Source organism: Podarcis muralis, chromosome 15 (genome assembly GCF_964188315.1).
Source record: "Podarcis muralis chromosome 15, rPodMur119.hap1.1, whole genome shotgun sequence".
In the NCBI taxonomy this organism is placed as follows: domain Eukaryota; kingdom Metazoa; phylum Chordata; class Lepidosauria; order Squamata; family Lacertidae; genus Podarcis; species Podarcis muralis.
The window spans coordinates 6,917,227-6,945,129 of record NC_135669.1 but is presented as its reverse complement, the minus strand read 5'-3'; the positions used below and the strand labels follow the sequence as shown (position 1 = coordinate 6,945,129).

Genomic DNA, 27,903 nt, shown 5'->3' with positions numbered 1-27,903 from the left:
TGCAAGAATATTTCTGTCCACTAAAAATTTGAGGACTCTCCCGCTTACTCCTTAGAGCAGGGTCCTGGACTTTTGTTCCAAAGTTCTGCCCTGATTAGAAAGGGACAAATGTGACAATTTTGGTTTCTGTTTCTCATTTCTTCCAGTCTTAGGTTCAGTTCTCCACGTTTCCACAAGTTTGCAGAATTATTATTTTTTTTATTCCATTTCATTTTTATTCCATTTTATTTCATGGAATTTCACCATTTTAGCATGAATTTCTCCTAAACGTTTTTGCAAAACAATTTTGCCAAATAAAATGCATTTTTTGTAGGTTATTTTCAGTAGTGCACATTTTAACCCAGTATTAAGCATTTCTGTACACATGACTTGGCAGAAGTGCACATTTCGAAGGATGCGGTTCTGTTTGCATACTGGTTTGGAAAGTAGGCAAACTAGGTAGGCTCACTTTTAAATGTGAACTGAATCACATTTCTCCTCCACTCCTGTGACTGACAGCACCGACTGAGTGAATTGATCCATGTCAGCTTGCAAATGCACTATTTATTTATATCCAGTCTTTTCTCTGAGTTTTAACTCCCCACAATTAGGCCCCATTTGCACTGCACATTGAAAACAGTATTATACAACTTTAAAAAGTCATGGCTCCTGCTTCCCGCCCCCAAAGGATCTCAGGAACTGCGGTTCAAGGTTGCTGAGAATTATTAGGAAGCTCCAATTCCCCTCCCAGAATTACAGTTCTGAGTTGTTGGGTTTTTTTTGGGGGGGGAGGAGGAATGATTGTTAAACCACTCTGAAAAATGCAGCTATGTGACCACTGGGCTTTCCTAACAACTTCCAGTACCCTTAACAAACTATGCTTCCTACAGTTCTTTGGGGGGAACCCATGAGACTGGTATGATACAGCTTTACATGTATAGTGCAGATGGGATGAGATTTTATTCTCCCAACACTGCAAGGTAAACTCAGCCAGTTTTCTATCACGGTATGACTGAGGAGCGGAGTTGAAGTTTGGATTCCCTGGTCCTAGTACAACATGTTAATCCTGGGGTGGGGAGCCTGTGGTGTTCCAGTTGTTGCTGAACTACATCTGCCACTCCCTGACCACTGGCCATGGTAGATGAGAATTATAGTCTTGAGGGCGTCATGTTGAAGTGTCTTGTCTGTCTGTGTGTACACATACATGCACAAAGTTACATCATCAAAAAAGAAGCTCATAGACAAAAGCTGGGGCCTTTGGCCTTTATTTCTACTAGATATCAAACACTTACTTTAAAAAAGCACACACAAAATTGCAAAGTACGAATGTGCTTGTCTCTCCAATACTCCCTGTATTTTTACTACTATTGTGTGCTTTCTACTTGGACCAAGTCACCAATATTTAAAAGTGTGTCTGTACAATAATCATCTTCTAGCAAAATGCACAGAATATATTAAGATATACTCAGAAGGATAATTGTGTACTCTTTACATTTTGACTACACTTAAAAAATATATCTATACCCTTGAACAAACATGGAGTTGTCAGCAAGTCGACTGAAATACAGGTTAGCAAAAATGTAGCCGTTACCAACGCTGCAGGCCAAAAGCGGTAGGACAGACAGAATTAGTACCACCCAAAATGTAGTCCTCAATTATAATGTCTGCCTTAAGGTTAAATGTGGCATTTTCGAAGCCAGCTACATTACTGGAATGCATAAATCCTAGTGACTATTGAAACCAAGAAAATGAAGCACATGTGCTCTATTAACCAGAAGAGTATCGCAACTGGTGGTGTGGCATTGCACCCTTGTTTCTGGCACACTAACACAGCATCTCTGGAAGGAGAAAGAGCCCTGCAGAAGCCTGAAGTGAGCAAGGGGAGCGTGTGGCAGAAACAGGATGTGTGTGGCGTCCCTCCCCAACTGCAAAGAATTGGCTCTTCACATAGGACTGCAATTCTGCACACACTTACTTGGAAGCAAGTCTCTCAAATTCTAGGGACTTGCATTAGTCTACAGGCTGGAATCCAGTTTAAGATAGAGGGATGCTTAACCACTTTATGGAGAGCACCATTGGCTTTGACAACATGGCTTTCATGTCTGAATATTTTGTGAGTTATTGGCACACAGCTTGAGTCTCCCAACAGACTGAGAACCTGCTCTGAATTTTATAAGACTGCCTTCAAGTCACATTTGCCACCAGTTCACCCAACAGGTTTCCTCACAGATGAAACTTTGGAATGACTCTGGTATCTGCTGTTGACCCTTAAAGTTAGTTCCAAAATTCAGCAGGGTCAATACAATTAACACCCAGTAATTTTGGACTCAAGAGATCAAACGAGTGAAGATGCTCAACAACAGCAGCAGCTTAATTGTTAAGGTTAGTTCAGACAATAATCAGGAACTTCTACTCTTGTAAGAAAATATGCAATTGCTAATAGTCACCAGAAAGGTAATGTCTGTGCATCACAGAGGGTTAAAAATTCCTGATGAATGGTGTACTTATATTCCCATGCTGCAAAACCAAATGCTTTTCTTTGCAGCCTAGAAATTCTAAGTGCTATTGGGACAGCCAACATCATTTCAGAAGACCTGCCCCAGATTTATCAGTTCCAGTAATAAGCCATTATTTCTCCATGAAAACGATACTTCACTGAGGTTCGTCTTTCATTAAAAAAAAGGAAAGCAAGAGATTTTGGTGTCATCAGCAGTAATGCGCCTGTGTAGGCAATAACTGTGGTTCATAGGCAAACAGGTTTATTACTGCACAGACAAGTACCTACAGTATGTTCATGGTACAATGGATAATGAAGGGCATGCTCGCTTAATGATTCGCATGGATCCCATATGGGCTGCTCTGGTCTGCCTAATGGCCACAAACCCCAGATAATGTGCAAAAGAGCCCACAAGGCCCTACAACTTTCCACATGGACAGCACTAAATCAGGAACGCAGGGTAATTCTTTGCAGATGTGTCTTCTTGCTTCGTGAAATTCTAGGCACTATCCATCTTCTTTGTTGTGAGGTTAACACGACTCGGTTCCTGGAATTGTGTCCAATAAGACACACCAGAGTCTTCTCACCTTGCATAATGTAGGAAGGGATGCGCATGGCCTTTCCTCTTTTGCTTGTATTCATATATTTAACACCCTGGTGGTGTGTTTTTTAACCCCAACTGCACTCTCAAGGCAGTTTATAATATATAAAAGTGTTTTTTGTGTTTTTTACAGTGGGATTTCCATAGATCTACAATATACTGAGATAAATATCTCAGTATGTATGTGGGTCTAGAATGAGAATCTTACTGCATGGTGGGGTGGGATTTTTTATTTTTAAACAATGTACAGTGGAGAACTTAAAACCTGATTCACTTCAGCTTCCTGCCTCTCGTCATATAATGTAGTTTCAAATAACAGCTGGAAATATTTCCTTCTCTTAAAGGCAAGAACAGTTTACTGCAGGGGTTCCCAAATGCCCTCCTTCACCCACAAAGGGCCACTTGAAAACTGCTGAAGTTCTTCGCAGGCCACTTAAATGATTTTTCTGCCAGCTATTGCAATTGTAATGTGCAGTGGTAGATGCTGTAATATTTTTTACTGTCTTTCTACTGCTTCTTTTATTTCTTATATATTGCATTACAATTTGAATCCCACGCTAAGAATAAAAATGCAATATATAAAAAAATTAAAGCAGCAGCAGAAACACAATTAAAGACCAATAAGACAATAGTTCCACCGACACACCGTAGACCACATGAGTGAAGCTTGCAGATCACTGGTGGTCTGCGGACAATGATTTGGGGACCCCTGGATCGCTGCATTACAGAACGTGTCAATTTGGTTTCTGTGAAGAGCCGGTGTAATGAGGGTAGGCAAGCATAGGACTGTGGCAGCTGAAGATTTTACAGAGCCTGTGGGCAAAGATATCCTCCACAGGCCTCAGGCCTCCACCTCACTGCCATTATCACCGACTTCTCCTCTTCCCCATTAGAGCTCCCGTCTCCTTGTTTGCCAGAGAGCCAACAAGCAAGTAGGCTGTGGCACTGACTTCTCTTCCTCGCCTCCACCGCTGTCTGACCGCTGTCTAGAGGCGGGTGAACAAGCAAGTTTCAGCACTGAAGAGAAGAAAAGTAGGTGCCCTTCTCAATTGTGGGCTCTCCGGCAGAAACCCAGCCACATCAACTCTTAATGCAGGCCCTAGCAAACAATTCGTTTTTCCGTGTGGAGTCGCTGTGTTTCTATTTACAGATCGCGTTACATTATGCTCGACTGAAGGAGGGAGGGGTTTGATCTATGACGGGTTCTTCCTGCCCCCCCTTCATTACAAAATAAGACCTTATGCTCTCCCCACCCCCACCCCAAACTATTTTGTACCACAAACAACAGAAATCAAAGATGGCTGCAAAAGGAACAGGTGCTTGGCAGAAACCTGGGTGTTCATTAATACGTAGCAGATGTAACAGCTTTGAAAGACACTCCACCAAAGAGGTGGATAAGCGAGAATGTCATCTCCCCCCAAGCCGTCGCTCTGTATAGATCTCATTCCTTCTGGATGTTTGCTCAATGAACAGCGAGGTGCAGGCCTGAGGGGGACCTCAGGGGATAAGGAAACACGTGGCCAGCATGAGGAAGAAAAGCACGGAAGGGCTGGCGAGAAGCAGAGCTGCCGCGGATATCAAGCGGTACTGCTCCGTGCACATCTCGCGCACCACATGGGTCACGACTTTCACTTCCATCTCATCTGCACTTTGGTTCCCTTGAGGGGTGATATACTCCGTCAGTGTGACGTTCACACAGTCTCTCATAAAGACATCCCTCGAAACACGCTCCTTGTACTCTGGGTAGTAGACTCTGTCAGAGTAGCGGTCGCGGTTTTGATGCCACCACTGCTCCTCGCTGGGGTTGCGGAAACCAAAGTTCATGTTGGACATGGCACTGCCTAAGAGGTAGCCGCCGAGGGCTCCTGCCGCCACCCCTGCGACAGCTGCTCCGGCCACGTGCTTCATCTTGGGGGGCTTGGCCGGCTTAGGCTTCCACGGTTTGCCTCCGTAGCCCCCACCGTAGCCCGGGTTCTGTGGGTAGCCAGGATTGCGTTGAGGGTAGCCAGGGTTCTGCTGCGGGTAGCCAGGGTTGCGCGGCGGGTAGCCAGGGTTGTGTTGGGGGTAACCAGGGTTCTGCTGTGGATAGCCTGGGTTGCGTGGTGGCGGGTAGGCAGGGTTCTGCGGATAGCCAGGGTTCTGCGGGTATCCAGGCTGGCGTTGGCTTCCCGTGTTCCAGCCACCACCGCTGGGTTTGGGCCTTTTTTTGGAAACGGAGACATCGCTCTGCAGCAGGATCAAGAGAACTGCTACCCAGCAGGTCACCAGGTACTTCCCCATGACGGTCATTCTGCAAGCCGAAAAGGAGGAAATCTCATTAGATGAAGAACAATGTTTCTGGCACAAAGTGAAATGGTTCTCTATAGCAGGGGGTGAGAACCTTTTCCAGAGCAAGATACTTTTCCAGAGCAAGATACACCCTCCTTTCTGAGCAGCCTTCCAGGAGCCATATGCAGATTTCACCTGTGGTGTGTCCTAGCTTTACAAATACTCACCCCACAATCCTCCCTCCAGGTAAGTAAGAGGCATTACCAGAATTCAAACGCACATTCCAGTCAGGAAAAAACACTCAAGGTGGGTATGCAGCTAGGCCACTGAGTGGGGTAGTCTGGGGAGGGGAGTAGCCTAATGTGTGTGTGTGGGGGGGTGTCCCTAGGGCCAGACAGAGAGGACATTTGGTCCCTGAGCTTGAGTTTCCTCATTCCAGTTCTTTACATATTTACAAAGCAATTTCCCCCTATATAATGCATGTTTGTATGCTACTTTCATTAAGATATGCGCTTCTATGTATACTTTACCCTAGTTTATGCATTTTCCATGGCTGGAATACTGCATTGCAAAATTTGGAGAGGTGCGCATTTTGAAGGATTCCTGTGTTTCTGTCCACGCATTGTTCACAAAGTACAAATCTGGTAGGTTCATCTTTAAATGAAGACTGAATCTAATTTTTCCCCCATTTCTAATATTTGACCATTGTGCTAAGCTGGCTGGGGATGATGGGAGTTGTATGTATGTATTACTGCATTTCTGTACCTCCCTTCATCCAAGGATCACAGGGCAGTTTACAATATAAAAACACAAACATACCACAGTAACAAACAAAACAATACCCCCCTCCTCCATGTACAGTTTTAAAAGCCAAAGACTGCACGGGAGAAGAGGAATGTTTTGTCCGGTACCTTTGGATATGTAATGAAGGCACCAGGTGAGAACATTCCACAAGCAAGGGGCCATCACAGGAAAGGCCTGTTCTCATGTGGCTGCCCTCTGGACCTCACGGGAGGAGGCACATGAAGAAGGGCTTCAGATGACGAACAAAGAGTCCAGGTAGGTTCTTATTGAGGCATTGCAGTCCAGAGCCATTTAAGGCTTTATAGGTCAAAACCAGCACTTTGATTTGGGCCCAGAAATGAATTGGCAAGCCAGTGCAGTCAGCCCAGGAATGGCATTATATACTTAAACCAGGCACCCCCAAACTTGGCCCTCCAGCCAAGTTGTGACTACAACTCCCATCATCCCTACCTACCAGAACCAGTGGTCAGGGATGATGGGAACTGTAGTCCCCAAATAGCTGGAGGGACAAGTTTGGGGGTGCCTGGCTTAAACCATCTTGCCCCAGAGAGCTACCTGTCTGCTGAATTCTGCACCAACTGAAGTCTCCAAACCATCTTCAGCCCTACGTATAACACGTTGCAGTAATCTAACCTAGAGGTTACCAGAGCATAAGCGGCAGAAGTTAGGCTATCCCTGTTCAGATAGGGGCGCAGCTGGGCCACCAGCCAAAGCTGATGGAAGGCCCTCTGTGGCACCCAGGCCACCTGAGCCTCAAGCGACAGCAATGGACCCAAGCTGCGTACCTGCTCCTTCAGAGGGAGTGTAACCTCATCAAAAGCAGGCAACCATCCGGTCTAGGGAACCACCTTCTAACAGTGCCTCCGTCTTATCTGGATTGTACTCCAACTCCTTGCAATCTAAGGCTGAAGAACATGGCAGCACAGAGAGCTGATCCTCTACAGAGATTAAGATGTATGGCTGCCCACCATATCCCCAGATTTCTGAGTGGCCATTGAGAGCAGTAACACGAAGTTTATCTGCACTTTATCTAGTTGCAAACAACATACAGCAGTAACTTTCTAAATAGACTATGTGAATAGTCTATAAAGGAAGAAGTTGCAAGGTAACAAAAGGCACTTCCTTTTATAAATGCAATTGTATTATCAAACTATCCACCACCACTCCACCCCCAAAAATGTTAGTGGCACAGGTGCCAGAAAGAGGATATATATGAGCTATTGTCTTGGAATGGCTAAGGTAGAAATCCATTTTTTCACCCCCAGTTTTGGATCAATGAAAGAGCTGAGGCACCTTATTTTTTAAAACTGATTCTTAATTCATCAAATGCCACATCTTCCAGTGGTACATGAAGCACAATGCGATCTCTCCATAGATCTGTGCATGCAAGCCACAGACAGCAGGTGGCAATCTATTACAATACACAATCTATTATGGAAACAGCCACCAATTCATTTCCCCTTGTTGCACAGGCACAAGCAGAACATCTTTGTGTTCTGCTCACTGTCAGCTGCACGCGGAGAAAGCAGAAGACATCAAACCCAGAAAACAACCTGAGCTATTGGAACAATGCTATCACTAGGCTGCAGAATTACCCAGAGAGAGATTCAGTCCCTTGAAACCTCAGAGGTAAGACCAGACCTCTGCTGGCAGTGAACCTCCCAGGTAATTCAGATCAACAGGCGGATTTCAGTCACTCTGTTTGGCTCTCACGTAGCGTTGTGAACTCACAGGGCCTAATGATAGGAGAGGTTGTAACTGGGAGAACTTTCCCTTTCAAGCGGTTCTGAAAGGCACATGAACCTTCTCAGATGCTACTCTTTGCCAACATGACTTCTTGGCTTCCATGCACATACTGTCTGGCTTCTCAAACCTCAATTTCTGTTGATTCCCCTCCCGTTACCAGCATATAGACTCCTCCTGGGCCAAGACAGGGTGGCCTTGTGTCCTATTTTACAGAGGAGAGTACTCAACTTGAAGAGCTGTCCAGTCCAAATCCTTTTAAGAGTAAAGAACAAATGGAGACCAGGGGCATCTGCAGCACTGGGCAACAGACTGAGCTGGTACACTCACCTGGTCATATCTTTCTCACTGTATTGAGAGGAACTGTATTTCTATTCAAATGGTAGTAGTTGCTTCTAAATTTGCATCTCATCCAGCCATCCAGTTTTGGATCTATGAAAGAGCTGAGGCACCTTATTTTTTAAACAGATCATTTCTTCAGAAAGAAACCAGGCCTCATCTGCACTATACATTTAAAGCAGGCATAGGCAAACTCAGCCCTCCAGATGTTTTGGGACTACTCACTGGAAGGACAGATTGTGAAGTTGAGGCTCCAATACTTTGGCCACCTCATGAGAAGAGAAGACTCCCTGGAAAAGACCCTGATGTTGGGAAAGATGGAGGGCACAAGGAGAAGGGGACAACAGAGGATGAGATGGTTGGATAGTGTTCTCGAAGCTACAAACATGAGCCTGACCAAACTGCGGGAGGCAGTGGAAGACAGGAGTGCCTGGTGTGCTCTGGTCCATGGGGTCACGAAGAGTCGGACACGACTAAACGACTAAACAACAACAACAATTCCCATCATCCCTGACCACTGGTCCTGTTAGCTATGGATCATGGGAGTTGTAGTCCCAAAACATCTGAAGGGCCGAGTTTGCCTATGCCTGATTTAAAGCATAATCTATTGGCAAATCATTTAAAGCACTTTAACAGTCATGGTTTCCCACAAGAAATCCTAAGAACTGTAATGCGCCAAGAGTGCTGAGAGCTGCTAGGAGACCCCTGTTCCCCTCACAGAGCTACAGAGTGGTTTAATAGTCGATCCCTCTTCCCAGGGAACTCTGAGGAGAAAATGCCAGGAACTGAATCTGGGACCTTCTGAGCAGAAAGCAGAACCTCTTCCTCTGAGTGACAGCTATGGGATAAGGAAGAACCTTAGCCGTCACATGGTATGCTATTAAACAGCACACGAAATGGAAATCTGCCTAAATACTACTCTGTGAAATGGTATCAATAAACGCCTGTAACACGAATACAGTGGTACCTCTGGTTGCGAACAAGATCTGTTCCGGAGCCCCATTCGCAACATGAGCAGAACGCAACCCGTGTCTGCGCATGCCGTGATTCGCAGCTTCTGTGCATGTGCATGACGTCATTTTGAGCGTCTGTGCATGCGGCGAAATTCAGAAGTAACCCGTTCCATTACTTCCAGGTCACCGCAGGACGTATCCTGAAATAACGTAACCTGAACTGAACATAACAAGATGTATGACTGTACGTCACCTAAACGGACCACCACACAATCCTTTCAAAGTGGATTGTTATTTCTCAGGTGTTGGTTGGATAGTCAGCTGCATAACTGAGCAGGGTGCCTGTGTAGACATCACCTCATGCAAAAAAATTATAGGACAAAATGTTCTTAATGCAACTCTACAGCACACCATGTACCGCAGAGCATGAACAAACACATCTCTCTGGCAGAAATGGTAGCTGGTTGGAAGCCTTGACTTATACAGTAGAACGGGCAGCTAGATTTCACAATCATCCCCTCTGCCAAGGGAGGGAAAGGATTTTAAAAATAGCTCTCATGACTTGCTGGATTTTGCAACAGGCCCAAAGCAGATGGCAAATCAAATGTGTGCTAGAAGGGCCATTTCTAAAAAACAACAATGCTTTTCTCTAACTGCAGCTTTAGCATGCACGACATTTAACTGAAGAACGAACCCTTTTATCAAGCAACCCGTAGTGTCTTTGTTTTCAATCAATGAGAGCCATTTTCTTTGTTTCAAATGGAAAAGAAGAACTATGAGTTATGTTAAATGTTTTCAGGCATTTAATGGGACTGTATTCTAAAACTAATCCCCCTTCAAAAAAGGAAAAAGAAAGCCACCCCAGATATGTGATTTTATCATGCAGTATTATTATTATGCATATCTAATTTGAAAATGCAGGTTTTTATGACAACCCACAAGTCCAAATGCACTTGGTATTGTGATCGATGGTTTTATTGCCACACAAATTTTGGACCTTAGATTTTTGACCGCCATCTGTTTTGTGCATTTAAACTGCAAGCCTACATTATAACTGTTACTTGAGACACCCAAGCAAAAATTTGCTTAATGCTCCTATTAAAGTGGAATTTGTTGAAATATTTATAGCACTTACAAAGTTAGTTAAAGTTATGTGTATGGGATGCAAGATCACCACCCACCTGATTCCAGAATATTGCTTCATAGGCTATAAAAACCTATTCTAAAAACATTTGGTTTCCTAAGCAAAGCTGGATATAATGAACTATGAACGTTTTTAGTAGTTTTATTCATAATGAAATCCATTATGGCAAGTATCAGTGGGGTGGATGAGCTTGCATTTTGCTCGTGAGTAGGTCAGTGCATGATGGGCTGACAGCTGTCATAGTCACAGATCATTATAGATAGTAAAAGGTAAAGGTAAAGGTACCCCTGCCTGTACGGGCCAGTCTTGACAGACTCTAGGGTTGTGCGCCCATCTCACTCAAGAGGCCGGGGGCCAGCGCTGTCCGAAGACACTTCCAGGTCACGTGGCCAGCGTGACAAAGCTGCATCTGACGAGCCAGAGCTGCACACGGAACGCCGTTTACCTTCCCGCTGGTAAGCGGTCCCTATTTATCTACTTGCACCCGGGGGTGCTTTCGAACTGCTAGGTTGGCAGGCGCTGGGACCGAACGACGGGAGCGCACCCCGCCGCGGGGATTCGAACCGCCGACCTTTCGATCGGCAAGCCCTAGGCGCTGAGGCTTTTACCCACAGCGCCACCCGCGTCCCATCATTATAGATACATGGGGTAAATATTTTTTTTCTTATGTTGATGAAGCACACTTCAGACCATCCTTGGCTTAACCATTAACTAAACCTGCCAGCGGATCCAGTGACCAGTTGCCCCAAGGAGCTCATATTACGGCTCGCCTGGGATGGTGAGCGCCTCCTGGCAAACTGTCGCTGAATCGGCCCCTAGAGAGAAGTTCCCAAATGTTACAAGGCTGGAGCCTTTCTGATGTTTGGTTGCAAGTGCAAACACGGCATTAAAACACGCCAATGAATCAAAAGAATTGCAAGAGCCATTCATCGTACTAATGGAGGATTAAAGGCAAAAACTATTTAGATTTACTTATAGAGCCAGAGACCCACTCGCACAGGCAACATGACCCACTTGCAGGCTGTGATAAACTGCTTCACAGGTTTTTGTTGATTAAACCATGTACAAATCCTGTTAAACAAAAGAGAGCAGGATGGACAGTGAGTTTAATTAACACCTGGCCCTTAGTATGGTCCACTTTGGTACCAATGACAGTTTCGCTCCCAATACAAGTAGCAGGTAGCAGGGAGGGAGGGTAGACTGTGATTTTCAACAGGACTGCAGTGGGGGAGGAGGGGTTAATCTCCCCTCTCCCTGCTCAACACTGTCCTGATCAGATCTCCCTTTGGCACCTATGCTAGCTTCTAAAAATATATCCGCCACATTAAATGCAATTACTGTAATAGGTAGTATTTAGAACTTAGCATTTGTGGGCTGCAAAACTTGGGCGCGTCCTAGAAAAAAACCTATTTCTCCAAAAATGTTTTAATACTGATTTTCAGTTAAAAAGGAAATGCCAAAGTGGTTTGCATGTTAAAATGGCAGGGAAAGCCAGTTAAAAACACGAACAAACCACACGGAATCCAAGATGTAAATGCTGCTGGCACTGAATCTCAAAGATCCCAAAGCACAGCCCTGTTGAAAGCAGCTTTTGAAGCTTATAGAAGAGAATCCTGTATATGGCCCAAACTGAATGACATCACAATCCTACCTTTCTACTCAGAATAAGTCCCACTAAATTCAATGAGACTTAGGCTGTGTACATACCATACATTTAAAGTACCCCCCCACAAAAAGGAAAACTGAGAGCTGAAATTTACCCCTCATGAACTACAACCCCCAGCACCCTTAACAAACTACAGTTCCCAGGATTATGTGTGTGCTTTAAATGTATGGTTTGTGCACAGCCTTACTAGTCTCAGGCATAGCTTTGTAGTGTAAAAGTTATTTTAGCTGAAGCCTTGCTTTTAACTTCTGTTAATTTTAGCTGTATTATATCAGGGCAGAGTTTATTTTCCTGCTGCTACTACTACCACCACAATTAAGCAGCATCTATTTAGGGTTAACACTATGGAGACTTTAGAAGCCCAGTAATCCCTAGTTGGATGGCTTATCTTGACCTTAATATCTCTGTAAAGTCGGGTGTGGGGAGATCAGAGATTGTGAAATGAGCTGTAAAGATGGCAGCAGAATTAAGGGTCAGGAGATCCAGGGAGGGTCTTAACAGAGAAGATACATTTCTCCTAATCAGGAGTGTCAACAATTTAAAGCAATGTTTTTAATGAAAAAGCAGGCTTTTATAATATTAATTTATTTAGGCTACTCCTAGTATTAGGGATGGGGTGGAACTTCGATTCTGTTTGCATTTAAAGGAGATCCTACCTGGTTCACATTTTCCAGAACAGTAATATGTGGACCGAAACACTTCCAATTTTGCAAGGCAGTTCTCCAGTCAAGTAATGAGTTCAGAGATGCATACAGGTGACTCCTATCTTACACTGGTGTTGTGTTTCAGGGAAACAGCCTGTAAAGAGCCCACAATGGCACATGCTAATTGCTTTTATTTTTCCAGACCTGCTTACCAGTCTCTGGGAGGCTCTCGTGAGATCTTGCAGGGCCTTCCAAAATCTTGTAAGAACCCAGTAAGCAAGTCTGTGAGCTTTTAAGCGCTCCACCTTTCAGGAATTTAATTTGTGCGATCTCGGCTGGCTGGCCTTCAACTGTGTAAAGCTGAAACTGCACACGTCAATACACGTGCAAGTTGTGAGTGATCTGTATACGCAGGTGAAACGTGCGATAAAACGTGTAAATTAAAGAAAACATTACGCAAAAATTGTCTTAAGAAAAACTACTTTGCAAAAATGTGTGAATTTGGCAAAACTGCACACACAATGTGTGCGTTAGGAGAAAAGTGCACCAGAATGCTGAATTTTCACGAGGAGGATTTTTTGAGGGGAAAAATAACAAAGTGATGTGGAAATGTGGAGAACTGAACGTAAGGTAGGAAAAATGAGAAACGAAGAAATGGAAATTGGCAGATTCATGCCTCCCTAATGACTACGCACAGACCTGGGAAAAGGGCCTGCCAGACTCAAAAAGACTTACTTCTGAGTATTCATGCATTGGATTGCACTGAAAACTGATGTAAACAAACATGCTCCCTCCAAAACCTCAACTAAGGGGCATTGCTGAGAATCATGTAGTAATACGCAGCACATTCTCTGTGGATCCTTATGAAGCCAAAACAGCACAATCCACAGGCAACAGAAAGGCACCAACAAGCTTGGAGGAAGTGCAACTCCCCTTGCCAAAAAGCGGGTGGAAACCCTTTAAGGGGGCAAAAGCTCTCAGGGAGTTCTGGGGAGAACCCAACTGTACCATGAGAACAGGGCCGGATTTAGGTTTGATGAGGCGCTAAGCTACTGAAGGTAATGGGGCCCTTTGTATGCACAGCTGTCCTTTGTCAACAACCAATTGTCGCTGTTTTCTGTGTTGAATATATGCTATATGGTAATTTATGGACCTAATATAAGGTTACCAAATGTCCCCGTTTCCTGGGGACAGTCCCCGGATTTACAGATCAGTCCCCATACAAAATCCATTAAAGTTGAAAAGTGTCCCCGGATTCACAGAAAAAAATCTGGTAATCTTAACCTAATAGGTATCTAAAGCCATTTGCACATAACAAAATATGTATTTTATCGAAGTAATTGCTGACCTGAAATACAATTAAGAAGTATTTTAATAGTGAAAAACAATTAATAAGTATATTAACATTGAAATAATAATTAAACAGGCGGGGCCCATTACTTCCATCATAGGAGCCTACACAACACAAAACACTGTTGCTGTATGTAGGATTTACTTCATTTCTTTTTTATCTTATATTTTTGAAAAGTACATCCAGGTTTTTTTCCTTTAATTTTTTTGGGGGCCCCCAAGAGAGGGGGGGCCCTAAGCTATAGCTTGTTTAGCTTATACGTGAATCCGGCACTGCGCGAGAATCAAGTATGCTCAGCGACCATGAAATGCTGACTGAATGCAGGGTGCGTGGGGTGGAGTGGAATGGAATGGAGTGTCTTGGGGAAGGGCATGGCTGGCTGGCACCCTACACAAGAGCAATCCATTCTGCAACATTTTTCGCTGGCGCCGCTTGTTTCCTTCTGGCACAAGGGAACTTAATATTTAATAAATGAAGTTGCTAGCCTTTTGCACTTCCTTTGCCATCACCATTACAGAGCAATCCCATGTTTACTCAGACGTAAGTCTCACTGGGCCCAAAGGCTGCATTAAGGCCTTGACCACACAGGACTGCCAAATTACCGTATTTTGCGCCCCATAGGACGCACCGGCCCATAAGGCGCACCTAGGTTTTTTTTTGGGGGGGGGGGGAATAAAGAAAAAAAAATTATTTCCCCCCCAGGCGCGGGGCTGGGGCGGGGGAAGCCCGAGCTTGCCCCGACCCCAGCCCCCAGAACAGGCTGCTATGCGCAAGCCGTGGGAGCCCTCCCGCGGCTTGCGCAGAGCTACCCAAAGTCCTGACGCGACTGCCCAGCGCGCCGGGGCTTCGGGATAAGAGGCGGCTCTGCGCAAGCCGGAGGAGCCCTCCCGCGGCTTGCGCGGAGCTACCCGAAGCCCCGGCGCGACTGCTCAGCGCGCCGGGACTTCGGGATAAGAGGCAGCGCTGCGCAAGCCGGGGGAGGGCTCCCGTGGCTTGCGCAGAGTTTCCTGAAGCCTGGAGAGTGAGAGGGGTCGGTGCGCACCAACCCCTCTCGCTCTCCAGGCTTCAGCGAAAGCCTGCATTCGCTCCATAGGACGCACACACATTTCCCCTTCCTTTTTGGAGGGGGAAAAGTGCATCCTATAGGGTGAAAAATACGGTACAGAACAGCATATAAAAGCTCAATTCCCATCAGTATTGTGAAAGCTCAAAGTGAGGAAGATGTTTTGCAACAGCAGTGCTGCCACCAAATAACTTATGCCTCTTTCAGCCTGCATCAATGCTATGTGCTAGTGCTATGCACAAACTTAGGCTATATACACATTATTACATGCTGGCTACCCCTGCTCTAACCAGCACCTCTGCCTCTACTAAATTCATTATTTGGAACAACTGCAGAGAAATATTTGTAGAAAATTACAGAACCACCTCTTTAATCTGGACTGCTCTCATGTTTTTTAAATCTGTGGTGAGTTATTACTTGACAGATCAATCTGAGCAAAGCTTTTCTGACCTCATTTTAAGCATGGCAGAGTAATGATAGCAAGAGAGTGTTTTGGCAAAGCCCTGGGGGGTGCTCTCTAGGGCAGTGGCTTCCAACCTTTTTGGTATGGTGACCTACAAGTCCAACTTTATTCGGTATGGGGACGCATCATTTTACTGTCACATGAATTTTGGACCTTAGGTCTTTGGCAGCAATATCCTGCATGCTTTTTAACTGCAGGTTTGAGTGTTTTATACCTTTTATTTGAGGCAACCAAACAAAAATTTACTTAATGCCCCTATCAATGTGGAATCTGTTAAAGTATTTATCGTACTCACAAAGTTATTCAGTTTTGTTATGCAAATATAAAAAAAAACCCCAACCATCTGATTGCAGGATATTGCTTCATAAGCTATACACATCTATTAAAAAAAATACATGAGCACTGTTAGATATAGCAAACTATGACCTTTCTAATCGTAAAGCCCATTAGCGGTGTGCCTGAGCTTGCATTTTGCTAATGACTAAGTAAGTGCAGGATTTGATGGTTGTCATAGAAACCATAATGGACCCTGCTTAGCTTTGCAAAGGTGTTAGCTGGTGGTTGGTTTTTTGCTGCACTCTGAGATCATTATTGATACACAAGGTGAATACATTATTTCTGATTTTGACTTAGCAAACTTCAAATCATCCTTGTCTTAACTATCAACTCATCATGGCAGCAGATCTAGTGACAGTTTCGCCACAAGGTGCTCATACAGGGAGTTGCTTTGAGTGAGGATGGCAACCAATCTTCAATGGTTGGAAACCTATGGGGAATGCTGCTCAGGGGAATCACCAGGCATTGGCAGAGTGACAGGAGCTCCCTTTACAAACCAGGGTTTCTGTGGAGCCAGAAGACAGGCAAAACTGCTGGCTTGGAACTGCATGTCTTTTTAACCCTGTAACTGCTGCTGCATGAGCAGGACTCACTTCTGATGCCCAGAGAGGTGAAGAACGATTGCAAAATGCATTTAGTCAATGCGCATTTCATCCCTTGCAAATTTCTGAGATGATCCTGACAAAACATTTTCATAAGCAAATGTGCGTGGCACCTTAAAGCTTGCTGTGGCATGATCCTTCGCAGGAAAATGCCTAACTTTTAGGGGATCTTCCTCATTCCTCCTACGAACCATCTCTGGGAGCGATGCAAAATGATCCAAAAGCAACATTCTTTGCTCCTAGAGGGCTGTACAACCAACCAAGGTGTTTGTGGTGTCAAAGGTTGTTATATAATGCCCAGAAGTATGGCTGACATGCTATAAGCAAGCAAAGATTTCTTGCCACGAGAGAGAGAAGCTAAAATTCAGAAAGGAAATGCTGGAAAATAAGCCTGGAAGGTGTGGAAAGGGGGCAATTCCATGGTATGTTACCCAGAAGAGGGACCACAATAGAAGGGAGGCCACCATAGTTCAGTGGCAAAGCAGACACTTTGCTTCAGTGATTCAGTCGTAAGGAACATACAAGACTGTACAGTGGTACCTCAGGTTAAGTACTTAATTCGTTCCAGAGGTCCGTACTTAACCTGAAACTGTTCTTAACTTGAAGCACCACTTTAGCTAATGGGGTCTCCTGCTGCCGCCGCGCCGCTGGAACACGATTTCTGTTCTCATCCTGAAGCAAAGTTCTTAACCTGAAGCACTATTTTTGGGTTAGCAGAGTCTGTAACCTGACTCTGCTCTATAACTCGAGGTACCACTGTAAAATGGATGCTGGGAAAGGAGTCTACGTAGGACCTTTGCGAACCACTGCCAACCAAAGCAGACATTGGCTGTGCACAAACCCTTGAAGCACCCCCGCCACAAGAAACCTGGGACCTGTAATTTACCCCAAACAGAGCTTCCATTCCCAGCAGCCTTAACAAACTACAGTTCCCAGGATTGCTGGCTGTGCGCTTTAAATGGCGTCTATACAGCAAAATGCCAGGGCAGATGGACAAACGGTCTGACCCAGGGCCAGATTTAGGTTTGATGAGGCCCTAAGCTACTGAAGGTAATGGGGCCCTTTATATGCCCAGCTATCCTTTGTCAACAACCAATTGTCACTGTTTTTGTGTGTTGAATATATGCCAAATGGTAATTTATGGACCTAATAGGTATCTAAAGCCATTTGCACATAACAAAATATGTATATTATTAAACTAATGCAACCACTCCATGCGGAATATAGGCACCCTATATATAAAAAACAGCAAACTAGTGAGGGATCAGGCTAGCAGGCTGCTTACATCATAGGAGCCTACACAACACAAAACACTGTTGCTGTATGTAGGTTTTACAGTATTTTATTTCTTTTTTATCTTATATTTTGGAAATGTACACCCAGTTTCCCCCCCTTAAAATTGTTTTGGGGAGTGGGGCCCTAAGCTACAGCTTGTTTAGCTTATAAGTAAATCCGGCACTGGTCTGACCCAGAATGTATGGGGCAGCTTTCCTCCCTTCTCCACAGCAATCTTTAGGCCCATCGCTCGGCCGTTAAAGCAGCATCTCCCGCATCTTTTGCTAACACGGCGAGGGGGAGAGGCTGGTGTGGGTTTGGAGGGCGGAGAGGAAAGCTGGTGGCGAGGCAGAATTCTCCACGCGGAGGAGGGGGCGCATCCCTGCCCTCGAACCCCATTTCCAACCGCCTCGCCCGGCCGCCAGCGAGCCCACCCTTCCAGAAGGTTGCAACGGTCTCCTGGCTTTCCGGGCCCCCTCCGCGTCCTCTCCATTTTCACGTGCGTAAAAGCGCACGCCAAAGCCCTCCCTCGGCCAGCGCGGCCAGCCTACGGAGGGACACTTGGACAACGGGAGCATTGAGTCGGGGGTGGGGTGCCGCCAAAGCCCCGCAATTCCGGTGCCCCCCCCAACCCACCTCTCCGGGCTAGAGAGCGGCCAGCTGGGCCAAGAAACCGACGCTTCTGGAGCCCGGAGCCCTCCCTGCGCTCTCTTCCCCCACCGCCAGCATCCCCAAGCGCTGAACCCACCTGCGCGCCTCCTCCTACGAGGATCCCAAGGGCCGAGGGGACCCTGCCAGGGGCGATCTCTCTCTCTCGCTTTCCGCCTGTCTCGCTCTCCGGCTCCGCGTACGCAATGAGACACCCGGGCACGCGCTTCCAGGGCGGCGGAGCTGCGCTCGCCTCCGCTCTGCCAGGCGCCGCTGCTCCGCGCTGGCGAGGCAGAGATTGGCCACCGCGCCCGCGTGGCGGAGAAAACGCGGAGGGAGGGCGGAGCTACGGCGCAAAGCCGCTCATCTTCGCCCGCACCCATCCAGCTGCTGATCCCCGGGGCGCGCCCGGGCTTCTTCTTCTTCATCATTATTATTATCATTTGTTTTCTCCCCAGATCGGGAATTCAAGGCCGCTTGCAGATAAATTTTTGTTGTCGTTTAGTCGTTTAGTCCTGTCCGACTCTTCGTGACCCCCTGGACCAGAGCACGCCAGGCACTTCTTCAAGTTAATTTCTGAGATGATCCTGACAAAACATTTTCATAAGCTTGCTTATGGCATAATCCTTCGCAGGAAAATGCCTAACTTTTAGGGGATCTTCCTCATTCCTCCTACGAACCATCTCTGGGAGCGATGCAAAATGATCCAGAGCACGCCAGGCACTTCTGTCCTCCACTGCCTCCCGCAGTTTGATCAAACTCATGCTGGTAGCTTCAAGAACACCATCCAACCATCTCATCCTCTGTCGTCCCCTTCTCCTTGTGCCCTCCATCTTTCCCAACATCAGGGTCTTTTCCAGGGAGTCTTCTCTTCTCGTGAGGTGGCCCAAGTATTGGAGCCTCAGCTTCAGGAGCTGTCCTTCCAGTGAGCACTGAGGGCTGATTTCCTTAAGAATGGATAGGTGTGATAGATAGTTTATTACGGCCATAGGCCCATATTCAATACATCATACAGCAAAATAAGTATAACAAGATTAAATTACGTTTAAAACAAGTACATCTCAAACCGTAAGTTTCTAAATTCCATTAAAATAAGAACAATATAGCGCTTAAAATATCAAATTATCAGTATAAATCAATATTATTTAGGCAAAATCAATAATCATAGAGTAATCCATTTTTCCTTTTATAGGCTAATACTGTTATCAGAAATCTGACAACAGAAAGGGACCTACTTGGATCAGAATCTTGCAATAAATGTATTAGCTGTGTTTCCAAGGAGTCACCTGAGATTTCCAATAATTAAGGGGACAAAAATCTGATCCGAGAAACTGAATGTAGTGAACAACAGAATAGTATATGTTGTAGAGATTCTATAGATCTATTATCACATAACCACACCGCTGAGATCCGACCATTGGAAAATCTGTTATTCAAGACATTGGAAGGAAAGGCGTTAAATCTTGCCTTAATAAAGGCATATCTGTGGGCCGCTACAGACAATGAAGTCAAATAAGATGGTATCTGCTGTGAGGGCACTATGCCAAGATTTAATGGTGAGCAAGTGCCACTACCCAAAATGGTGTTTTGTTGTAGGTCAATCTCCTCAAGTTTTTGAGTGAGGTTTTTTTTTGCTGTGGCTAGGTCCAATTCCAATAATTCTGATGGAGACAATCCATAGGTCACTAGTTTAGAATGGATCTCTTTTGCCCCTAGGACGGGAAAATTATCTCTCCAGAGGCATTGGATCAAATACAGATTCGGGAGCCTATGCCTTAAGGACAACCAGTAACAAAGGCTGCGCCTCCAGAGAGTATTTTCTAAAGATGTAGTTTTTAATTCTAAGCAAATAGGTGTGATCTTCTTGCAGTCCATGGGACTCTCAAGAGTCTCCTCCAGCACCATAATTCAAAAGCATCCATTCTTCGGCGATCAGCCTTCTTTAGATAAATTAGAGAAAGGCTAAAAACATGCACAGTATTGCATGGCACATAGTTTTATTTGTATACCGCCTTGACATAGTGAAAAGCATGCCCAAGGCTGCACAAAACATGGAGAAAAAATTGTAGTTGCAAATGCAACGAAAGTCAAGCCATAAAACATCAGGATGTACACAACCAACTTGAACAATTTCCACATAAATCATAATAAGATTTAAAATAAAGGGACCAAAAATTAATATCAAAACCAGAAATAACCCCCCCCAAAGCCCTAGTGGAAGTGTCTGTTCAGCAGCCTCAGCTTTTGCAGTTGGAGTCAGTCCAGCCCTGCCCTCCCAGGCCAGGTGGGAAAAGGCCTGTAAGGCAGGGAGCGGGTCTTTCAGGACTCATAGCCAAGGTGGTTTAGTGTTACTCAACCTGGACCCTGGTCTTGCTCCCCCGGCTCTTAAGATAGTGGCTTAAGAGCCAGATGGCGCTTGACATTGATGATGGTGGTTGGTTTGCAGCCAACTTAAGTTCTGTTCAGAGTAGACTGAACATTTAACTGGCTTAAAATGCAGCTGGTTGATTAGTTTTCTTTAATTTTGATTGAAGCTGATTTGGGGGTGGGGTGTATCAAAGCGTAGTTTTTTGTAAAGAGAGAGAGAGAAAGACAGGCTAGACACAGGTTGCCGTTGATGTGCATATGCCAGTTCTCAAACCAGTAGCAGGGGTGGTCTGGATGCAGAATAAACTGGAGTGTGTACACAGTCTTAGTCATGGGTCTGCTCTGAGCAGGACTAGCATTAGATCAGGGGTGCCAACTTGAATAAAATAACGGGGGCAGGTAAGCCCCGCCCTGCATAACTGATCACATCTTGTGGTCCACAAGAATGGCAGTGCCTATCAACTTGGGGGGGGCGGGCCTCCTCAAATATTTTATTGGGGGGGGGGCTGAAGAGACCTTGGCCCCTAGGAGTTGGCTCCTATAATAATGGGTGCTTGGGTGGTTTTAAGCACAGTGAAACATCAAACATTAAAAACTTCCCTATACAGGGCTGCCTTCAGATGTCTTCTAAAAGTCACATCTCATTCTTAATTTAGCACTTATAATACACCTATTCTTTTCCCTAAGTGATGTACATATTATATTAAAAGGCCGCAGGCTCACAGTCTAAAAGGCACAATATAAAGAGGAAAGAAGCAGGGAGAGGAACAAGGTTGGTTTTCGCTCTTGGCCTTATGAGCTCTGTCTGGTTCTGCAGTCCTAGAGCAACGCGAGTAGAGTGCAGATTCATTTAAAAACACACAGTTATTACATTTATAATTCAAACTTTCTTTCTTGGAGCTCAAGCTGGCCAACGTAGTTCTCCCCCTGCCTTGACGACAATCCTGTGAGGTAGAGAAAAAGCCAGAGGTATATGTGTTTCATGCTCCACATGAAAAAAAATATAAATAAAAATCCACAGGAGACCAAAATCCTTATTAGAAAAGATGAAATGCCCACAAAATAGTAAGCAAGGTTTCTAGTCTTTCCAGAATTCTTCGTCAGGCTGGGTGTTAAACAAAGCAGGGAGAGGGGAGGGTAAAACTGAGGGCTTGATGTTAAATCTGAAAGTCTGTGTTGGTATCTGTTTTGGATGAGAGCAAAGGTGGTAGCAGATTTAACAGACTTGCTTGTCTGGGCAGCTCAGGACCTCCAGGCTCCAGGTCACCCCACGAGGCTCACACCATTGTCTCTTAAGACCGAGAGATTCCAACAACAATAAGAACTCGAGGATAAAATAATAATAATAATAATATTTAACTTCATGGCAAACATTTACAGTGGTGCCTCACAAGACGAAATTAATCCATTCCGCGAGTCTCTTCGTCTTGCGGTTTTTTCGTCTTGTGAAGCAAGCCCATTAGCGGCTTAGTGGCTATTAACGGCTTAGCGGCTATTAACGACTTAGCGGCTTAGCGGCTTTAAGAAAAAGGAAACAAACTCGCAAGAACTCGCAAGACGTTTCGTCTTGCGAAGCAAGCCCATAGGGAAATTCGTCTTGCGGAACGACTCAAAAAACGGAAAACCCTTTCGTCTAGCGAGTTTTTCATCTTGCGAGGCATTCGTCTTGCGGGGCACCACTGTATTTCATGTATAGATGATGAGAACAGTATTCAAATCCCTCCCTACTGTTTGGAATTCTTAGTACTGGTAATTTTCCAACTTCAAGTAAGACCTCAAGGACAATATCCTGCTTTTGGAAATAAAACAAATATTTTTTTCTAAAAAAAGAAGAAGCAGGAAATGTTACTGCCCTCCAACCAGTGGTGTAGTGTGGGGGGGCAGGGGGGGCCATGGCCCCCGGCACAAATTTCTGGGGGGCTGCTGCGATACCCACATGTGTCCTGCCTCTGGGCCAGCCAAGAGGGAGGGAATGGGAGAGCTCTGCTGCTACCAAGGAGGGAAGAGGGAAGAGGAAGGTGGGGGAAGAGCTGCTGGAGGAACATGCGTGGTCCAGAGCACCTCACTACAAGGACAGAAGGGTGGGATGCTCCTGGTTTCATGTTTCAGTCAGTCAGTCAGTCAGTCAGTCAGTCAGTCAGTTTTATTGCACATAGCCAAAGGCTGCTGCAATGTACACAGAATCATTTGACAATTAAAAGAAAATATACTGAATTGATACAAAAGACTTAAAACATTTATATTATCAAAACATTACATACTCTAAACAGAGCTATAAAAGTACCCCAAGTTTCTTTGCCTTTTCTCTGCTCCCAGTTTGGGGCTAGTTCCTTGATTAGATGCTGGCCGGCAAAGGGACTGACCACTGCCCAGTCCTCTGTCTCCAACGTCAATAATAACAACTATTTCCCCCATAAGTGGTTAATGAAACAACCTACTTTTGTGTGTGTTTAAATTAGAATCCGTGTGCAGCTTGCAGGCTATGAGGCTTCAAGGACGCTGTCCTGGTATGTGCTGGAGCTCTGCCAGAACCAGAGTACCGGTAATTGCCATAATTAAAGAAATGGGGAAGTTGCGTCCAGATTCCTGAGTGCTTTCATGTCACCTTTTCATTGCTTCCACTTATGTTTTTCTTCTGCCAAGCCAGAGATTAAACACTGGTGTTTCTGAAAGACGCGTAAATCCCTTACTGTTGCTTAGTGCAAATTTCAACTACGAGTTCTAAATGAATCCTGCTAATGAATTTAGTTGTTTACAGTGATTTTTCAAATACAGTGGTACCTCAGGTTACAGATGCTTCAGGTCTACAGACTCCACTAACCCAGAAATAGTACCTCTGGTTAATAACTTTGCTTCAGGATGAGAACAAAAATCGCGCAGCAGCGGGAGGCTCCATTAGCTAAAGTGGTGCTTCAGGTTAGGAACAGTTTCATGTTAAGAACAGACCTCCAGAACGAATTAAGTTCTTAACCCGAGGTGCCACTGTACATTATATAGTATATGATGAGGAATATTTTCACCTGGCGCCTAAAGATGTACAGTGAAGGTGCCAGGTGAGCCTCCCTGGGGAGAGCATTCCACAAACAGGGAGCCGCTGCAGAAAAGGCCTGCTCTGGTGTTGCCACCCTCCACACCTCTTATGGAGGAGGCACATGAAATAGGGCCTCAGATGATCACCACAAAGCCTGGGTTGATTTATATGGGTTTATAGGATGGGAGTTGTAGTCCTGCAACACGTGAAAGGTCCCATGTTTCCCATCCCTGTCCAAGAGGGAGAATAATGTGTTGTAGTTACTTTGGACTTAATTGTGTCAGGACCCTGTGTTTAGACAGTAACACATACTGTACTACTTCATGCTGTGATAAGCCAGCAGTGATGTGTTGGGTGAACCTCCTGCTCATTCCCTAAACAGCTCCCCCAAAGTCCTGGACCACTGGGAGAACATGGCGTGACACCCTGAATGTTGCATGTGCCACATATTTAGCGGTATTCAATACTAGTTCTACTTAGCATAGACCCACTGAAGTTAATGGGCACAACTGTTAGGCACATGCGTTTTAATGGGTCTACCCTGAGTAGGACTTAGCCAACTGCAAGCCCCGTTCTTAAATCATCTAGAACGAAAATCACATTTACAACAGCATCAGGCACCCCCCTCCCCTTTTGCGACACTGAACACAAATATTTCCCGCAATTCTTTGCAAGGTATGATGCATGGATGCTTTTTGATGTACTGCCAGCAAAGCAGCTTTGATTGGAAGAGAGCTTTCTGGATTCCCTATAGACACTGAAGCTGGATGGGAAATGTATATTCAAGAAGATGAGAGATGGGTACAGTTCCCTGCCCTTCCTCCCCTGAGTGGATAATTGCTTGAAGGAAGATTGCCATGAGACAGATGTGTGCTTTCCCATTGAGGACACATTGTGCTTAGCACAGTTAGGTAGAAATCCTGTGCTAATAAATCAGGATTCCTACCAAGTAAACATCAGTAAGGTCAGTGGCGTAGCGTGGGGGGTGCAGGGGGGGGGGCCAGCCGCACCGGGCGCAACATGGGGGGGGGGCGCGCTCGCACTCGCAGTGCTAAAATCAGTGCTAAAATCCACGGGTTAGGGGGCGCAAATTACTTGCCTTGCCCCGGGTGCTGACAACCCACGCTACGCCACTGAGTAAGGTCAGGGGAAGGGCTATAGATGATTGGCAGAGCTTGGAAACAGGACTGAGAGACCCTGATCTAAAACCCTGGAGGGCTACAGAGCCAGTGTGGTGTAGTGGTTAAGAGCGGTGGACTCGTAATCTGGTGAACCGGGTTCGATTCCCCGCTCCTCCTCATGCAGCTGCTGGGTGACCTTGGGCTAGTCACACTTCTCTGAAGTCTCTCAGTCTCACTCACCTCACAGAGTGTTTGTTGTGGGGGAGGAAGGGAAAGGAGATTGTGAGCGGCTTTGAGACTACTTCGGGTAGTGATAAAGCGGGATATCAAATCCAAACTCTTCTCTTCTTCAGTCAGTGTAGATGATACTGAGCTCAATGGACAGTTTCATTTCATTTTCATTTCACATTTAATTTATATACCACCTTTCCATTTTACTACACCCAAGGCGGTTTTCAAGCTGAAGAAACAAAGAATGTACACCTTATAACAATCTATCCCAATACAAAAATGTGATAATAAAACATTGTTTTAAAATAAGCAATAATATCAAATAAAGTAATATTCAACAATCCATTAGAATAGTATAGTTGACTTGGCTTATTATATAGCAGCTCTCTAGGTTTGTTCCAGGGAAAAAATAGTTTGAGGAAGTAAAGGGGTATCATAGACCACTATTGGAAGAGGAAGCATGCTGTGATACACATTTAATATAAGTACACTATCACTAAAGGATGGGAGTAAAAATGGGAAAGAGCAGGAAACATTTTTGGGAGAGTGCCTGCTCCCCTCATTTCCCCTTGGGATAATTCCTGGTTAAGATAAGGCTGGAAGTCTCATATTGCTGTTACATCAAAAATAAATACTGTTTAATGGTGACTGGATTCCAAGCAGAGTAAACCCTTACCACTAACTGGATAAGTCCCCGCCCCACCGTCTCAGTCCCTCATATGTAAAATTGGCATTTCCAGACCTCTCCCCACATCCCTAGCTTTCCAACTGCACACATTTTTCTCCCCTAATCCCGCATTTTTATGTGCAACTGGCCACTTGAAAAGCAACAACAACTCTTGTCTGCAAGCAAAACAACCTCCACTTACATCAGGCCAAGCTCAGGATAAGCTACAGAGATGCCCCGCCATCTCTAACTTAGGGAGATTTGGGCACGATAAAAAATGCAAGGCGATATCAAATAATTCCTGGGTTAGCGGAGTCTGTAACCTGAAGTGTCTGTAACCTGAAGTGTATGTAACCCGAGGTACCACTGTACCTTTCATCCACTCTTTCAAGGTGTGGTCTGCACGTTAAACCTCTGTGTCTGAGTGCCACTTTTTCGCGAGTATTCCTCGTGAAAACCTGCTCTTGAAAGCTCAGTTGGAGCAAAGAGCGATCTGCAGAAAACCCAAATTGATGTTTGGTCTGACTGAGCACTAAAGAGCAGGTTTTTGCAGGGAAAGCTCAGGGCAAAAACCAACAACGCTCGGACACAGAGCTTTTAAGCACAGACCTGTGCCTGGAAAGACTGGGGCAAAAGGTCAGTGTGGATGAGCCCTAAATGTCAGGGGGACTTGGGTTCAAACCCTCTCAGCCCTATGAAGGATGTCAGGATGCCTTTGGGTCAGCCATGTAAATCTCTCAGACTCTCTCAACCTACCTCACTAGGTTGCTGTTTGGATGAAATAAAGCAATCACTGCTTTAGTGTACTGCTGCTGCCTAGAGCTCCCTGCAAAAAATGCAAGCCACCAATGTATTATTACACACCACCCCAATCTCCGAGTTGTATGAGATTCCTGGGATACCAGGCACACTTATCAGAATTCCTGACCAATTCCTGACCATTAGCCCTGGTGGCTGAGGCTGATGGGAGCTGGAATCCAATAGCATCTGTTTTTGTGTTGCCGTTCTCTGCACCTTCCTTGGAGACGGCACATGTAAAAAGTGATTGATGTCAATGTCTAGGTTGGTTCATGTGGGGCAGAGGTGACCCTTAAAATGTTGAGGTCCTGAACTGCATAAAAGCTTTATAGGTCAAAACCAGCACTTAAATTAAGCTCAGAAACTAATTGGTAACCTTTGCTCTTGAGTCAAGATTACACGCTCAGAACAATTTTCTGTGGTCAGCGATCTGGCGGTTGAATTCTAAACCAGCTGCAGTTTCCAAACAATCTTTAAAGGCAGCCCCACAAGCCTCACAAGAACCTAAACTAGTGCATAGACTACAGAAGGATTAGAGTCCTGGTCTGGTTCTCAACAATGAGCCTGATTCTGAAAGCTCAAGACAGGCTAGCAAACCCCCCCCCCCCAATTATTTCCCAGCATAATGGAATAAAATGCATTCAAATAGACTGCAACTAGTGCACAGTTTTCTTATTTAAGACCAATAATATTTGAACCTTGAAGTGTCTGTTGGTCATGCTGTGGAACTGCCCAGAAACAAAACATTTGATTTGTAGGAATGCAGCGGCAAAACTTCCTTTATTTCAATAGAAGTGGAGTGTTCCTTTATCTTTGAACTTGTGGACAAATGGCAACACTCTAAAAAGAGCCCCGAGTGCTCAGATGGTACATTAGCCTGCATGCTAAGTGGCCTGCAAAGCATTTGGCTCTCTTTTGCTGCATGCAGGATTCCAGCATTATAGAAGATAGGAAAGGAGGTCAACCACAGAAACCTCTCCGTGGTGCAGATGGAGGACAATAATGTATCATATTCATGATAAGAAAGATGATGGAAACCCAGGGAGGAGGAAATGTTTGTTGAGGAAGTGATTGCTTTCACCACCGCAAAGCACTTGCTGGAGGGAATTTCCAAAGAAAATGATCATTACTCAGAAACTTTGCTCACAGAAACAACAGGTATTAACTATGGAAACCATGATTAATTGTCACTGGCTTTCAGAATGTTTTTCTAAGCCCTATGAAATAGTAGTAAATTCATAGCCACTGACTCAGTGAGTCCAGAGCTGATGTCTGCATGTATATAACCGATTTGGAGCATAAAGTCCCAGAG

The 27,903-nt window shown here is 45.2% G+C and overlaps 1 protein-coding gene across 1 annotated transcript; it reads right to left on the bottom strand.

Annotated features, from left to right (window-relative positions):
• Window positions 1-1,214: 1,214 nt before the first annotated feature.
• On the bottom strand, window positions 1,215-18,663 carry PRNP (prion protein (Kanno blood group)). Its single transcript, XM_028708042.2, has 2 exons — window positions 18,477-18,663; window positions 1,215-5,367 (listed from the first exon to the last, which is right to left on the bottom strand). Exon 2 carries the CDS (start codon window positions 5,364-5,366, stop codon window positions 4,575-4,577), a length of 792 nt encoding a protein of 263 aa, XP_028563875.2. The 5' UTR covers window position 5,367; window positions 18,477-18,663; the 3' UTR covers window positions 1,215-4,574.
• Window positions 18,664-27,903: the final 9,240 nt, after the last annotated feature.